A 17907-nucleotide genomic window follows, 5' to 3' on the forward strand; every position below is an offset into this window, starting at 1 on the left:
CACTACAATATTTACATTCCTACTATATAGAGCCAGCTACCTTATTTGTATATCAGGGTTTGTTTTTTTTATACCATATGCAGCCAATGCAAGAACACATTCAAGCATATTTACGTACATGCATACCTACATGCATTGCTTTTTCAGTTATATTTACAGAAAGCACAGAAGAGAGAAACAGGAAGAGGATGATGTCTTTTACTTTTACTTCCTATCTCTGCCTTTTGACATAGTTTATACACTACAACAATTACATCATCTTGCTGTTGATGTTTTCGCACACTGCAGTAGAGGGTGTAAACACTCCCTAACCACACTTACTGGTCTCACAGAGTGCGTGTTTCCTTATAATCATTAGTCGAACAAAGAAAAAATCTTTAAAGGCCACGGTTAATTTTTGAGTAGGTTCGCCATTCGTGTTTCATAACAGCATAATGCTATCAATGTGAGCTAATATAGCAAAAACTTGGTTTTGATGTCAGCTTGGAGTAGCTCCCTCTTCTGTATTGTACAGGGTTCTAGCAAACCTCATTTGACTCGCTGGAAAATAATGGACTTAAGTTTTACATCAGGAGGAAGATGAGAACCCCGAATCTCATCCAAGTGTGAGTGTCAGGCCCAGAAAACGGGGAGACTTTGCATGTTCTCCCTGTGCCTACCTGTATGTTAGGTGTGAAAGTGAGTGTGGATGGTTGTCCGTCTCTCTGTGTTAACCCTGTGATGCACCAGCAATGCTGCAGGTGTACCCTGCTTCTCGTCCTGACAGCAGTTGATAGGCTCCAGCCCCCAACGACCCTGAATTGGATAAGTTGTTAGGAATATGGATGAATAAGCTTTTAAAGATGTAAAGCAAGGTTTTAAATCCTGTTGAGTACTTTAGTGCCATAAACCTCTTTATATTAGAGTTGCTTATTTCATTATTAATATTAAAGTGCTTATTGGAGTCTTCATTAGAACAGTCCCTTTATCATGCTGCTTACTGATTGATGAAACAGCATATAATGTTCATCTTAAGCGTTTTAATCTTTTTTTGCACATTAGTGCTGTGGCCATCACTGAAATTTGTGAATGCTTCCAGCTCTCTGTTGCTGTAGAGCACTCACTGCATTTGTAAATTGATGATTTCTTTAGGCAGTGAGCTTTTGAGAGTCAGCACAGCATAAGACAGCCTTACTCTGCAGCAAGGGATATTTGGAAGGGTTTGAGTTCACTGCAGGTACAAACTGTGCAGCCAAGCAGAGCACAGCAGTCTGTCATCACCCTGTTTCAGACACCAGCACAGTTGAACAGAAGTGAAAGCAAGGGGAGGGGTGCTCTTGTTGTTTAAGCAAGTTAGCAAGAAAGCAAATGAGCATTTGTGCTTGTGCATGAATACTAAAAAGTGACACTATTTCGACTTCGATAAGCGCTATCAGTAAATGCAGGCAGGCGGGCGAGTGAAGCCTGCTCTATGGCGCTTCCTTACTTGTTTTAGTCCCTGTCAATCTTCTTCCTTCTCTTGTGGTGTTTCTCCTGTGAGTAACACAGGCCAGCAGGGTGTGGCTGGTGTCGTCGCTGTTGTGATTGGCTAGAGGCCCAAGCTTGTGTTATCTCCTGTGGAACATGTTCTAGTCCCACCCCAGATAGTGCCTGGCACTCAAATATAGCCCTGCCTACTTGCAATTACATCACAACCTATGAAAAGATCCATGTCTTTTTGCTTTCTCTTTACACTGTCAACAGACAGGTAATGTGCAGTGTAGAAAGTTTCTCACTCTGTCAGGTTAACTAGCTACAGTTGGAGCTCTCTATATAGCTTTAGAGAGCCTGACAGAGAGTTTCTGTGTTGCTCTGTAAGGGCCCACAGCTTAAGAACTTTACAGTGAGTGCACGTCTGACGGCTACATGTAGGTTGCAGCTCGCTATAAAGACTACCTACTCCTCTGTAAATGGGGCACGTGAAACAGGCAGGTAATTTGTGTCAGAATGGCGTGGCACAGGCTACTGGACTATGCACCAGAGTAAAAGACCTAAAGTCTCATCGACCATGGATTTTCTAAAGAGCCTGGTTCCAGCTGTGATCTCAGGTGAGGGATCTGCTGAACATGGGGGAACTGAACCCAGGGAGCCAGGCCCACGGCTTCTCCGGGTGAAAAGACTGGGCCTGCTAACCATGGGACAGACCATTGAAGAAGATCTGGTAGATCCGGTTACAAAGCTAGATGCTGGGATAGGCTCCTCCAGACATGCTCGCAGTAACCATACCCGCCTTAAAGGTACAAATGTCCCAAATACACAATTCATATATATATATATAGCTTTTTTTATGTGCTTCCTATAGATTACAATTTTGGTTAATCTCTGTTAACATATTTCCAAAAACTGGCTTAATACCCTCCTGCTTTATGCACACATGCTTACATACACCATGTATGAAAAAATACGACTGGGTTATCTGTGTTTTCTGTTCACTGTGGAGGGCAGTAAAATGCTGTGGTCACCACTCTCAATCCATGCTCAATTGAGAGTGTGGCATAGGGGCATGTGTGCTGACAAATGAATTGTATTTCCATTGTGATTTCAATCTGAACATATACAATACACAAAATAACACTGTAGGTATGCAAAAATTTGACATTGCGATACAAGCTTTATTCCTTATTCATATTCTTCTTTGTTTATTGGGCATAGGCTATTAAATGTTTAAAGTGCAAACAGTGGTAAGATACATTTTTCTCAAATTGTGCAATAAATAAATAAATCCAAATCCAATTAATTGTGTGGAAAACAGAGATTTAATTGCTTTAGATGCCTGTCCTGGATGTGTTATACCGTATAGTATATATTGAGTAAGTTTATCTACACAGGATTTCTAATATTTTATGATTCGTAGCAGTCAGTTCACTTACTGTTAACAGAGTGGAAGATTTTTGCATAGAGGAATTTTTGGCACCCATCCAATCTTTTAGTCAAAGGAAAATCATTTTCATAAAATTATTTTTCTTTAAAATTTGTTTGGAATATCAGTAAAGTATTAGTAGTAGTAGTTTTAATTTACTATGTGCAAGACTGTCTTCCTGATGGCTAGTTACCCACTCACTGTGAGCCAGAAAACCACTGAAAGTGAAGTCAGAAAATTCATACTGAATTTGGAATTGGTGCAGTGATGTCATTGCGTGTATTACGGGTTTTTCGCCTAGTTGGCCAAATCCATTGTCAAAATGTGATCTCACGTCAGTATTAAACAGAAGCAGCTACACAGAACTGAGGTAGTGTAGGTGGAGCCCTCTTAACTGTGTAATGCGACAGCACATAGCAGTAGCATAAGAAAGCCAAGTTTAGGCTGGACTGTAGTCTGTCAGACTGCTATTTAAACAATTCACGAATATTACCAAACCACTTTTAGCTTACAAAGGCAATGCTTGCTGTGATGTGCCCACACAGACTATATTTAAGAACTGCATACAGTGTAAATTTCCAAGCCCAATTTAAAACATTATTTTGGTTTTCATGTTTTCATGGTCAGCATTCTTAATGCATTATTCACATTCACTGCTGCCATTAACCTAGTTGTCAAAAGTTTAAAACACAGCAACAAAATTATTTGTCTTTTGTGACCGAGCCAGTCAAAATGATAACAGCGTTTGCAAAGAAAAGTGTTAAAGGTTACTCTGTCCGCTTGATGTGTTTACTGTCAATAGAACCTTTTTTTGTAACCCCTTTTAGTGTTTGTGGATTGTGGATTTCTGTCCTACCCAGGTGGTTTAGTTCAGCATCACGAAATATGTGCCAAATACTTCTTACTTTCTTCCTTGATTTTTCTTTCCTTTTTTAAGATACTGCTACTTATATACACAATGGTGGATTGTTGAAAAAGAGTGTTTTATTTATTTAGTCTCTTTTATCTGTGAACATGCCTTTCCATAGAAAGCCCACTATCATGACTTTTCTGGGTGTCTTGTCACCATTTGATCTAGCAATCTGACATCTTACTGGATGATAAAAAGCATACTTGTTGTTTCTGGCTGGAGCTTTGGTGATCTTAAGCATTTTCAGACAACATAAAAGGAAAGCTGCGATGCAGGTTATGTCTGTTTAACAGTGCAGAGTTATTTTACTTGGCAGGTAAGCTGTAGGCAAGGTGTGATCAAAAATCTCTGAGGACAGATCCATAAAAGTCAAAGGTCTTTGATTAAATTTTTGGCCAGCTCTTATTCAAGGTCAACATCTCCAGTCGCTTCCAGTCAGAACGTTTGACATTGTAAAACATCCATCGCATTGTGCACCTTGAAGTCATTCCAGACAGCGTGAGACAGCGTGGAGCTCTATGGAGCATTAAGTTCAAAGGATACAAAAGGTGGTGTATACCAGCTGCTACCATGTCTGCTCTGAAGCAAATACAAATCTTTTGCCACATCAACTCAATAATCGTTCACCGCCTGGACACATCCAAAGCCAGTGTCATGCCTCTGTAGTAGGGGATATATTGTGCCTGTGACAGTAGTTAAAGGTTTACGTACATATAATTTTTCATGTAGGTCAGCCAGTTTACACTGGTAAACTTCTCAGGGTATTTTCTTTTTTCCCCTCCACTGCTACCTGTCAGAGCATGCTTGCTCCCTATTTGCTCATGGCTAAAATATGACTCAGCCTTCCCTTCTGCTGCACTCACTTGGCTTCTTAGTCTTTATGAATAACATTATTCAACCGGTTAAACTAACCCACAATAACAAAGTGATATTCTTCATTTTGGTTTGGTGAAGTGTGAAGATAATCTAAAGTTTTGCTAGCTTGGCTCATGAAACTCTTGTTGCGTCTGTGTTCATGTGCTTGGCTCAGACTGCAGGCTATAGGCTGATGTTCATTTTGAAAGACAGTTTCTGTTGACTGGGCAAATTGTTTTCAAACGTTTCCTTCTTTCTTCCCTATTAGGAAAGATCCATCATATTAAAAAAGTCTCCTTTTTGAACCATGCTGGTGATGGCAGGGGTCACAATGGTGAGTTATGCATTACAAGACGTAGCGTGATTGCTACATTAAGATGAGGTCAGAGGAGCTTTAATGAGTTTTAACTCCGTGTGGAGTGACACTTCCCTTGTTGAAGAACCTGCATAGTCTGTGGCTTTTAAGGCGGTGCTGTTCTTTTCATTTTGTCGTTTGTCATCTTTTGCAGGCTTAGACAGTATTCAACTGCTTGATGCACAGTTCAGTTTTCAGGATACGTTTGATTAGGACTGTATTTGGTTAATGGGTGCAGCGGGTTTGTGATTAGGGAGTGTTTGGAGCATGTGACAAAATGGTGCAGTGATGGGTTGTGCTTCTGTAATAAAAGATCCTTGTGAAATTTCTGTCTAAACACTCCACAGGGTGTGTATCCAGACAGGATGGATGAACTTATTCATGGAATTTCTTAAGTAGTCGTCAGCCAACTATAGTGAAACAAACTCCATAATGGTGCGCAGTGCAGCCTGCATTTAGTGGGAATATGGTGTCAAATTGACGAATGCTGTGAATCATTGTTCATACTCATTCTCCAGCCAGCTGTTCCATAGTGAATAAACTTGAAGACATTTGGTTCTATGAGTAATAAACTGACCTTTTAAAACCTGAGTTAAGAGGTTTTTTTATTCAGATTTTCCTCATGTTCTGCTCATCATTCCACGGGGGCTTTTGCTTCTGACCTAAGAAATACTCTTTTTTTTCCAATTAGACTGTCTTAATTTGCTAGGCGAATCAAAAGAATGAGTTTGCTCATTTTCAGCTTGAGCAGAATCAATAGATTGTCTCATAGAATTTGACCGTTTATGGTTTATGCAACACATTATATATGAAGGTTAGATCTACTGTCATTCAGCTAAACTGCAATATACTACTAAAGGGAAAGAAATCCAGCCTATTTAGTTTTGTGTAAAACCTTTGTCTAAATGTGTGGTGTTTAATACAGAAGTGCAATGAAATAGCTGGGTCTGAGTCAACGGAGCATGCGGAAGTAAGTAGATGTGCAGGTTGCAGAATTGTGCTGCATACTCAGAATGCTGTGATGGATCTAAATGATGTGTCCTCTGCAGCCCAGGCATCGCTGGGGAGGTCAGGGATTGAATTACAGCTCCTATCGATTATTGTTCCCACCACTGCCCTTCAGAGAGGCCAGCACAGGAAATGCATCCTCCACCCCATGGGCTCCTGGGAGGAGCAGCTGCTCTATACTGTCTGCAGCCAGGATGGCTAGCTGTCAGTCACTGCTCCTACTTTGTGAATGAAGCTTAAGTAACCTGCCTTGATTGTGCATTTAGTTGAGATTATTTGATCAGTGAGGTCTTTATTCCAGGAAGTGAGTTATAATGGTGTTTATTTGAAGTTCTCGGCTTACGTCAGCTCCATCGGACAGTAGCTTTTAGCTCTAGTGTTCCCAGAGAGACGGTGTGGTCAGTCCTGCATTCCTTAAACAATAAAGCTGGTTTACAGAAAACAATGTTTGCAGAGAGCTCTGATTGTTTTATGTTGACTCGTTTGTCGATTACAATAATATTAACCCAGATGTTGTTTTTAAACAGGATTTGACCATGAGTTCTTCTGTTGTCCTCCCACTACATGAACTTAGAGCCAAGGCATGTAAAGGGAGCACATTTAGTTATATTTGAAAACAGTCAAACTTGACTGATCCCTAAAACTATTCAGCTATCCACCCTCTGTGCTGTTACTTACTGCATTTGTGTCAGATAGAAAAAGGGTGGACCAAAGATTAAAAAACAAAAACAAAAAAGAACCCCACAGGTGGAGTCCTTCTGTGTTGCATGTTGCCCCTGTGCATGCTTGGGTTTGGGGTTTTTTTTGTTTTGTTTTTTCCCCATTGAAAAATGCGGTCGGCTCATGTTTCCTGACATGACCCAGAACTCTCACAAAAGAAATTCTTAATCTCAAGAGTTTCATTTCCTCATTAAATTAACTAATTTAAGGCTACAAGTAATCTAGTGACATCTTAACAAAATAACCCCAAAACATCTTTTACTTCATTACTTAGAAACTGTCTGATATTTTGAAACATCCTGCTATGTTCCTAAATTATCTTTGAATTGTGCAACAGCAAGCTGTTCCCCTTCTCATTCAGGATCAGACTGTGCTTCAGACTTCTATATATGGCTTTACATCTCCAGTTGTGGCCATTAGTCACAGTAAAGCTGCTGCATGAGTGTATTCCTGTGGATTTTTAGGTTAGTAAATTAGACACATACGTAATACTTTGACATTTGGGGAAATGCAGTTGGTCAGATTTGAACAGACAGACGGGGCAGTATCTTGCTTTTAATGCAGCTCTAGGAAAGATTAAACATGACTCATAGAAGTTCCGATTTAAGGCTTAAAATAAAACAGTGTGATTGCTGCAAATTTGCAGTGGTACTGTAAACAATCTGTTTGTGTATTACAAGGCAGAGTTTCACAGTGGAAGCCTGCGTCGGGGTAGCACCAGCCAGGGCTTGACAAAGCATCTGCTTGTGTTGTTTGTTTGCAATGAGCTCTGCCTCACTTTGCATAACTTGTGTAGTGGAGGACATGTGACGGAGGGAGAGACTGAGGGCGAGCGAGAAATGAAGACTAAACTAAAAGAAGACAAAGAACATTTGTCTTTTGCAGCTTTCCCACTGCTTTTCCCTTCACAATATTTTGGTAACAAACTTAATCCTGTGCTTGACTACAAATTGCTTGATGTCATGTGGATCAGCATTAAAGTCTCTGCCAGGGCAGGAATAACTAGCGTCAGTGCAAGATTAAAATATCAGCTGAATCGTGTGCGTGTGTCTTTCACATTCACACAAAAACAATGGGCTGTTTTCTTACTAATGGGGTGTGTTGTGTGTTTGTGTATCATTCTGTGTGTTACTATGCCTGGTAGCTTTCAGACAGGGCAGTGATGTAATGCCCATGATTCCTGTGGGTGTGAGCAGTTAGCTTAGCAAGAAGATTAGTTTCGATCACTATAATGCCAAAGAAAACAGGTAGCAAGTCATCTATCCATCTCACTTGACTGTAGTGAGTTGCATTAACATACTCCTATTACGTCATATATATTCCTGTTTTAAAAAGTGAAATATAGATTTAATACATTTAATTTAGGAACATATTTTTATTATTTTGGTTGACTAGTTAAGGTGTGTTCAATCTATCCTTCCTCTTTCCTTTCCCTCATCCACCTCCCATTCTTTCCTTTCCCTCCTACTGCAGTTTGGAATGACGCATCAGTATTGCTGCGGAGCTTACAGGAAGTATTGCTTTGATAGGCTAGCGGAGAGGCAGCACAGTAGCAGCTCTGACATGCGTATGCATTACTGAACCACGGCCAGGGAACACTCGCAGCATTTTGATGACATCACCCACCCCCACGCACTGCTCCCTCCCTCCCTGTTTGCTGTTGAAACAAGCTCTCTCCATCTCTCTCACTCTGAGAGAAAAGAGCAGGCATCGGTAAAAGAACAAGAGCTCACTCAGAAGAGGAGGGGCTGGCCATGAGCGAACAGGGAGGGAGAGAGCTTTTGGGGCAGGAGGAGGAGGAGGGTGGCTGACGGTGCTAGCGGGCTAGGACTGGCACACACACATGCGCACACACACACACACACACACATACACACAGGAAGAGAAGGGGAGAAGGAATATTACCGCACATTGTTAAGACTTCTATCGTGTACTGTTCTGCTGCTGTTTTCCCTCATTTCAGGAACAAAAGTTCTCATGCAGTTGTGTCCTTCGGTTTCTGGATTTTTCTCTGCTGAAATGGGGATGAGGGACTCTGTGGACTGGCAAGTGGGCAGCAGGCTCTGGGGTGGAATACTTCTCTAACTAGCCAGGCTGTGCGCTCTCTCTCCTCTTCTTTCTGATCACTTTTACTCTTCAGCTAACTGGGTGGCAAAAGCGAAAAAGTGGTAGGGCTTCTTGGGTTTTCCGTCAGCATCTGCTCGCACTGTTCTTCAGGATGCTGCCTTTAACTAGCACCTGTGGAAGCTAGTACTCAGCTCCTACTGGTGGAGTCTGCAAGTTTGATAAGTGCAAGGTGTTTATTTTTGAGAAGAGTGGAATGTTTGGCTTTTGGGAAATAAAGGTGAAAGGAAACCTGTAAAATTTGTGCCTTCTGGGGAAGCTTAACTTTTGGGAGCTACCATGCTGAGCCTGCAGGATTCTGTCTTCTTTGAGATCAGCATCAAATCTCTCCTCAAGTCTTGGAGTAGCAGCTGTGAGTATCTTTCCAAGCTTGCACAAATGTTTACATACCGCACTTACTGCCACCAGACTTATCTGCCACACGCAGCCAGCAGAGCCTGTGCAGCATTGTACATGTCTTTGTGCGTTCCATGCGTGGATTTCTTATATCTCCTTCCCGTATAAGAAAAGTGGCCATTAGTGGAGTTGTCAAGATGACAGATTATGTTTAGTGCAGGTTTAGTCGGCCTTGTTTGATGTGTATGCAAGTGGGTGCAATTAAAGTCTTCATTCAGCAGAGTGCCCTTCTTCCTGCACTCATCATCATTCTGCTGGCTCCTGGATGTCCCAAAGATAATGTTTCTATTGATGAGCATCTACTGATACATAACACAGATGGACATGAAGTATTCCCTCTGTTCTTTTGAAGATCTTGTCTAACTTTCTTTTACTTTTTCTGTATTTATCAACTTGCTATCTGCATTTACTGATTATACATTTTGGACAGATATATTATCAATGTTAATATTGTTATTTCGGCTGGCTGTTGTTAACAGTTTGCGTAACAGTCAATATAGATGTTTTTTTCATTTTTCCCCACGTCTGTGCGAAGGGAACAAAGAAACCTTGTTTTGCAAGTTTATGAAATTGAACTCAAAACACAAGGATTCAAGGACTTCTAAATTTATGAGCCACAACAGCGAATTATCAGCAGCTGACATCAGTGCATGCCACCGGAGTCATCAAAGCAAATTCGCCAATACTAAAATGCGGCTGACGCACCCCTGATTTTAATATCCAAATTACTATGTTAAGCGCTTCCTTAGGAGTGCTCCCCTATCTACTCTGTTCCCCGTCCTCCTAGTTTCGCTATCCTCTTCTTCCTTTCCTCTGGGCCAGCTAATGTTTCTCTACTATTGATCTGTCTTCTGGTTGCCTCCTATTATTAGCTTCCCATGCAGCCCATAATATATCAGGAATCAAAAAGATATTGTCTCTCCAGTCTCATTGAAATGGTAGGGATAGACAAAGAGGTCAAGTAGTAAACTGCACTCTTCACGAACCTCTTTTAGTTACATTAGTAACCCGTATAACTGTTGTGTAGTTTAATTGTGTTTATGCAGTTTAACAGTTCACCTTGAATGCACAAAAGACGACACATAGGCTGCAACAGAATTATTCGTCAACGCAAAAGTGTTTGATGAGACTGCTTTAGCTCAGCGATACAACCTCTGAGCCACTGTTCCTTTTGTCTGAAAGAGGAATAGTTAGACCCTCTTTAAAGGCTTATCTGCTGGGCTCTAATCACCCGACTTATTCTGTTTTGGTTAAAATTTTAATTTAGATTTGTATCATTCAGGTTTGGACTTAAATGATTGATTTGCACATTATTTATCAATTTTTCAGTAACAGATGCTAAATGGCATTGCCTCAGTTTATATTATCAAATGAGGAAAAGACTGAGACTGATTATAGGGCCGTACACTTTTTTTTAATATATAACATAATATATATTACCTGTGTTTCTCTCTGCCACTCACACCCATAGTGGAATTTGTCAGTTTTGATGGCTATAACATTTGTCAATTTCCATGCCGTGTATGCTGTGCATTTTGATATTGTTTCTAGATACGTGCAATGTGGTTACAAAATACTGACTTATTAATTATGTATTTTGATCAGCATGCCAGTTAAATTCATTTTAATTAGTTCTAACAATTTTCGATGCATTAGAATATCACAGTTTTTGATTTATTTATTTTTTTAATTGTTTTCTTGTTATTGGGAGCCATTTCTGCAAGTCAGGATCCCGTGCATTATGGCAAAGGCATGCTGGCCAAAAAACAAAGAGTGCCAACAAAGAGAAATTTGTGTATTAAGCTTCAGTGAACATGAACAGATGTGCTACACCCCACTTCAATGACTGTATATTTGAGGATTTAGCCAGCCATTTAGATCACTATGTGCCAGAAGATATACAATCTAGTGCTTTTAACATAATTGATGTGTTTTATTTTGCACAATTTGAGCTAGCTAAGTGAATGTCGAGGTTGGACCTACACTTCATTTCTGTTTGCCATAACCACAACACAAGTTTCTAGGTGTTTAATAACCACAGTTATTTTAGTCTACTAGGTAAAAGTTTGCTATTTAAATTTCTAGAATGCAAACTTGTATCAGCAACATCCAAAATGTGTTGAAATTAACTCCCTTTAAAATTATGTATAAAGTTATTTCTAGCTTTTTAGGCGGATGAGAGCTTGTTGAACTTCTATCTTTTGAAATTGTTACAAATGCACTGCAGGAAAAAAGCATTACATCTGTAAAAAGTAGAATGCACAAAGTCTAACTGTTTTCATTGGCTTTGAAAAGAAACATGTCCCCCTTTCACATAGCAGAGTGTTATTTCAAGAGCCTTTCTTTTGTCAACCTTGCATGTTCTCTCTGAGTCTGCATCAGAAGTGCTACAGGTGCTCTTATTCTGTCAGACAGTCTGAAGATTTGCAGGTTAACCAAATAAATGTTCCATGGACCTGAATGTCTTTATACTGGTGACCTGCTCAGTGTTTACCCTGTTCCTCACCCAGTATGTGATGGGAGAGGCGTGAACCCCCTAACCCTGAAACGGATATGTGAGTTATAAAATCGAGGAGAGTGTGGTTGCAGTGATCACGAGACAAATTTTTCATGAAACACATAGCAGTTATTGTTTGACCTTGGTAACTGTTTCCCCCCCCTTGAAATATGTAAGAATGGTAAACATCCAGCCAGACACATTTGCAGGAAGTCTCAATCCTCTCCCTGAAGGTAGCAAATACTTGAAGATAGGGCTGGGCGATATGGCCTAAAATCCATATCGTGATATAATTTGAAGCATGTACGGTAATGATATATATCGCGATATATTCTATTTTTCTGTATAACATATTTTCCACACTATAAGGCACACTTAAAATCCTTTAATTTTCTCAAAAATCGAGTGTGCCTTATGTATGAATTCTGGTTGTGCTTACTGATGTCGAACCGATTTTGGCGAACAGAAATCTGTTAAAAAATGTTTTGATGGATTGTCAGAGCATTACGGCTGCCGTAGTGAGGAGCTTCGCGGAGTAATCTGGGTCCAAAACTTCGTCCTTTTCAGGTCCCAAAGTCAAACGAACACTGAGAGTTAAAAACGGTCTAAATTCTTTAATCTTTAATAAAATCATCAGCGTTGCTGCTTCAGCAGGTGTAACAATTAAGTTTAACATCCAAGCATCCATGAAAACAGAATTTATTAAATTTAACAGAGTTAGAAGTTAACAGGAAGTTAGCTCGCTAGTTTCCACCTAAATCTCTCTGACTGAGAGATTTTTGAAACTAATTAAAACTTACAGCTCTGCTGTCACTTCCAACATAAACGAAGACAGGAAACTAAACAGCAGTGGTGTTTGCAGGGTTACTGAAGTTGGACTACCTGGTATATAATGTTGTGCTACGTGATTGCTAGCGACACAGCTATGTTAGCATAGCATTAGCACAGTGAAGCTGGGGGATGAACGCCAACTTTTTTTCCACTCGATAAAAGTTAACGTGAGGGATTCTGGTGGTCAGGGACAAATGTAATCGCAAAGCAGGATGCTATACACGGGGCAAACTTCAGTCAGGAGAACAACTGAGATTATTCATCCACAATATGGCAACAACATGGGAATAGAGCAGCTGCAAGAGAATTCAACATTAATGAATCAATGTTACAGAAGTGGAGGAAGCGCAGTTTTTGGCTTTCCCCATATTTCAAAAGTGCTTCATCTCTTTGCTATCACTCTCGCCCGGCATAATTTGCAGACGATAATGGTTGTAGCCGCTGCGATGCTTTCGACCAAAACAGGCGCAGCTTGATGTCATCAACAACATGCGCTTTCGCGATAGAGCGGTATAGTCAAAAAAATTTTTATTTATTTTTTTTATTAGTAAAATTAACATACAAACAAAATGCACCATATATTACACATTCAGAGAATAAACATTCCTTACATATTAGGAAAAAGAAAATATAAAGATGGGGTCACATAATTTAACAGATTATTAACTCACTAAATCAAAATCTTCCAAAAAGGAAACAAAAAAAGCAGCCTTTTTCTTTTTAACTAAAGTCAAAGATTTAACCAACAGGTTTAAGTCGTTTTTCCAGTAAGCTAGTGTTGGTTTGGTCTTAAGAAAACGACATTTATGTATAAATTGCTTGCACAAGATTAATAACACATTAACACCATAATTAGCTTTCTTTTCTTTCAAAAACACTCCAAACATTATCATATTTAAGGTAAATGGGGTAATTTGAATCCCACTGGAATAAAGCCAGGTATGAAAATCCAACCAAAATATTTGTATAAAATTGCACAAAAAGAATAGATGGTCCAAATCCTCCTCTTCTGTTTCACAAAAAACACAATTATCAGTTTCTATTTTGAATCTATCACCAAGGAGTCTATTTGTCGGGTAAATTTTATATAGTCAAAATCTCTATCGTTGGCCAAATTTATATAGTTTCTATCGTATATCGTTTATATCGCCCACCCCTACTTGAAGACTTTTATATTTTTTAAAAAAAAAAGTATTTGAAGAATACTTGAAGAATTATAGATTGTATCCCCCAAAAATAATTTGTATTTGAAAATGTGAGTTTATAATGCATTTAACTGGGGCTGTTACCCTTAAACACAGTTGTCTTTCTTGTGTTACTTACTTGGAAATTTACAAGTAAGTAACACAAGATATTGTAAGTATGTGAGGGCACACAGAAATACAAGGCTCTGCAGTAAAACATCTACCTGTTGAGTAAACAACTTTGTTACATTTATCCCTTTTTAACTACTTTCTACCTTTACTATTATACATAGCAAAAATGGCTCCTAAGTTAAATGCATGTGTGATGCTTTCTCCATTACAACATCCAGTAATAATTTAATTAAAACACTCAATGAAATCAAAGTTTGGCCTTTAATTGCTGAATATTGCTCATCCATGATGGAACATGTCATTATTGGTTTCTCAATTAATCTCTTTTGAACTGAAGTGTCCTCAGCTTCTGGTGATACATTTATTTTTTCCAGTGTATCTTTCAAATTCCCTTTTATTTGGAAGGTATAATGGTGAAGAGTACACCAGTAATAACTTGTTAAAAACTCGGCATGTCGAGACATAATGGCAGAACTGGCACTGCCGCACCACATAAACCCTAGCAGTAAGTCTTTTGTCTCTGTTTCAAAAAAAAAAAAAAAAAAAAAGGACGCACCCTCAGCTCTGCATTCCAACCGTATGTGTGTGTTTGTGCTGTTGTTGCCAGTGTTCATGAGCAGGCGTTTGGGAGGGCTTTATTTTAACTGTGACAAGGTGGAGCCACTGCTGTAATAGTTGTGTAATCCTGCAGGGCGCTCAATTTCTTAAGCACTTTTTATAGGCCTCACACAACAAAACATGCTGAGCATTTTCTGATGCAGCGTTTTAGCAGAAGCACAACATTTCTCCGTATTAGAAGTGTAACTGCAATACTGTCTAACCCTGAGATCATGATGTTCTTAGAAACTGAGATACCAGAGTTCAGTTACGTAACTCTGGTAGTAAACTAAAGCAGTAAACTAAACTTAAAGTGAGCTTCTCCATTAGTTATTAAATATGGAATTGCAGAGCCATCAAGTGTTGAACATTCATTTAAAAGAACTCATTTGTACTCAGATGAGATATGGAATATACATGTGGTTCAACGCTACTAATACTACAATATTGTATTGCTTCCCCCCTTCTCTCCAGTGATTAACATTTAAACATGCTTTGACAGTTAGACTTGCCAGAAGTGAAATTTGGCTTTGAATGAGAAGTGAAACAGGACTTCGGGGCAAAGGGTGTGACAAAATACTAATAAAGTAATTTATTGTATTGCTTCCTCTTGCAATATGTGATCACTAAATATCCATGTTTTGTTAAAATACTTAAATTTGCTTTTTGTAAAAGCAGTGTAAGTTGATGTGAAATCAGCCAGCTTGCAGTGAAGAGCAATAAAGCCAAAGGAGGTAAAAGCTGGAGAGCTCAGAGAGCTGCGGTAATCAAATCAACAATTAGTTCATTCAGTTTACTCACTATCAAAGTTGAATAATAATAGGTACATTAACCACAATGCACTTACTCTTTGGCTTTTACCCTAGTCAAAAACTCTGTTAATAAACTTTCAGTTAGCCTAAATTCTGGAGGAGTTTGTAAACAACCGTATAGTTTGGGGGGGTTTTTTTGTTTGTTTTTCGTTCAATTTCTCTGCTGTGATTTGTGCGTTTGTTGGTTTTTAGCAGAGAGTCATAGCCTGGCATCCTACTAATGACTGGCATGTCCTAGGGAGAAAGAATGAGAGGGGGGAGGAGCAATGCAGACACTTGGCCCAAAAAAGGATGCCTTGCTTTGTTTTTCTCATTGACTGGAAAAGTACACTGTTGGAGTATACACAATCCAGTTGGACTGGGGTGGGAGCGAAAAGGATGGAGGGGGTAAAGGACGCAACACTGATTGGCTATTAGGAGCTAGCTGTGTTACATCACTGGGGGTGTTGGTGGAGCACAGTAAACAAAGAGGGAAATGTTTGAAAGACTCTCTGTGCTGCTGGACAGCATGACCACAATACATGCTACTACGCTGCCTCTTCTACCTCCCTACTTTCATTTGCACTTAAAAAAGACGATTATTAAGTTTTATAGAGTTGTTGTTCTTTTTTTTTCTCCCTTTTTTTTTTTGTAAGAAAACAAAAGTTGAGGACTAAGAAATGCCAAATCCAGTAAGTGTTTAAAATCCAGCCTTGTTTACATCCATGAGTGCTCACGGTCGGTGTCCTGCTATTTTCCTGCCTGCACATTGTTCCATACCTCAAGTTACTCCCACCTTTTAATCCTCTTTTGATCAACCTTAAAGGAATGTGTGTCAGACACATGCATACACACAAACACTGGGAATCTCAGTTCATTGAATGGTGGTTGCAGATTTTGGTTTACAACACATCTCTTTGCACTATGTGATGGAGAGTGGTCCTTCTACTGCATACTGACGTGAACTACATTTGCCTTATATTTTTATCAAGTAAATGATACATGTAACAGTGTAACTTTGTACAGGTAGTCACTTAGAGGCACAGAAGGTTTGAGATTGATGTTGTTTGAACTTACATCGTATCTAACGTCAGTGGCTCTCTTGGCGTGGATAATATATTTTTACATTTCCGCTTCACTTTTTTCCCGTCAGTGAATTCTCTCCCTCTCATTTACCAGGTAGCTCCAGCACTTCTGTGCAGACCTTTTCTCTGTTGTGGGAGTTTTTGATATAATTCAAATCCTTTACAGAGTCAATCAAGTTTAATTTTCGGATAATTAAGACAGGATAAGTGAGATAAAGTGATTATAGTGCCACATTCTCTCAAAATTTACATCCCACCAGCCAATGAGGATTTTGTTTTGATGGCTTCTCTAACAAACATCTGCAATCGGTGGGAACTTGGCTCATGTGGTTTTATACCAAACCCATAGCAGAACAGGGACTGCTATCACTACTTGCACTTCAAGGTTGAGGAGTTGGTTTCGGTACAAGTAATGAGGAACTCGTTGGCGAGACAGCTCAGTGATGTCTCCCTGTTCTCCTTATAGATTTTCTCTGGAAGTTTTGCTTTTTCTCACCATCAAAATTGTACTGCATTCTTGCAAAAGCAAGTGAATAAATAAATTCTCAATGATTGCAAATGTGACTAAAAGTAGTATGTTTTATTCAGGAGTGTAGTAGTGTTTGGTGGCTGCATAATTGAATATTTTGGTTACCTATGCTGCAGTATAAGAGTAATTTGAAAACTGCTGTCATTATTCTATGACGTGAATCAGCCTGTTAGTGATTTAGCATCAAGATCAGTGGCCATAACCAGGACGAGAAAGAACAAGGGCTTTCTTGGGAGGGAAAGAGGCTAAGGGGCCATTCACTGTCAACTATACACTTAGCAGAGATCATTGAAGACTAGACTGGAAGTTGTGTCCCAGCAGTTGCATAAATTCAAACACCACTATATGTTCCTTTTATAGAGATTGTTAAGACCTTTTGGTTCATTTGATTTTTTTTATTTTTTATTTATGTCAGATGGAACATAATTTGAACCTTGAGTAGTGGAGTAAAAACCTTTGTGCTGTGATATTTATTGCTTTTGAGTTTGAGATTTGTGTTTATTTCATCTTATTGTATATAGGATTTGCATTAAGCATGGATACACTTCTATTTTTGCCAGACAGACAAAAATAGAAGTGTATCCATGCTCTAGCTTTTCAGCCATAGCTTAAGACTCTTCTAAAGATTTGCTTATAACATTTGAATAAGAGAACCAAATGTTCTGTGCCACATGCAAACCTGCAGAGTGCCCTGGCTTTTCCAAGTCAAATATGTTTCAGGAAAGATGGTCTACTGAAGGAATCCCGTAAAAATGTGGAGAACACCACTGCACTATCAGATAACACTACAATTTATTTAGTTTTGCCTTAAAAAAAAAACATTTAAAGGTCAATATTGTGGTAAATGTATAGCAGGCCATCTATCTTCTATCTATGTATTGAAAATATTCTGCTGTTGTATCTTTAAAATTTGTTGCAACATGAAATTTACGAAATCGTCTAAGCACTCTGATAAATTTTACTGCACAGCAAGAGGCAGGAAATCAAAGTTACCCCTCTATGATACTTCATTGTT

The 17907-nt window shown here is 39.2% G+C and overlaps 1 protein-coding gene across 16 annotated transcripts in view; it reads left to right on the top strand.

The window, feature by feature from the left end:
- fryl (furry homolog, like) overlaps positions 1-17907 on the top strand; it is a 74892-nt gene that overhangs the window by 11562 nt on the left and 45423 nt on the right. For 7 of the 16 annotated variants that reach the window (XM_040040038.1, XM_040040040.1, XM_040040042.1 and 4 more), the window contains exons 1-2: positions 1346-2255; positions 4912-4977. The exons of 3 other annotated variants lie outside the window; for them this stretch is intronic. In XM_040040038.1, the coding sequence (XP_039895972.1) occupies positions 1991-2255; positions 4912-4977 (331 nt within the window). In that variant the 5' untranslated portion in view covers positions 1346-1990. Of the gene's footprint in view, positions 1-1345; positions 2256-4911; positions 4978-4997; positions 9203-17907 lie in introns of those variants that run through there. 6 more of the 16 variants (XM_040040044.1, XM_040040054.1, XM_040040049.1 and 3 more) reach the window with 5 other exon arrangements.

Source organism: Simochromis diagramma, unplaced genomic scaffold, assembly GCF_900408965.1.
Source record: "Simochromis diagramma unplaced genomic scaffold, fSimDia1.1 OVJJ01000026.1, whole genome shotgun sequence".
NCBI classification, from domain to species: domain Eukaryota; kingdom Metazoa; phylum Chordata; class Actinopteri; order Cichliformes; family Cichlidae; genus Simochromis; species Simochromis diagramma.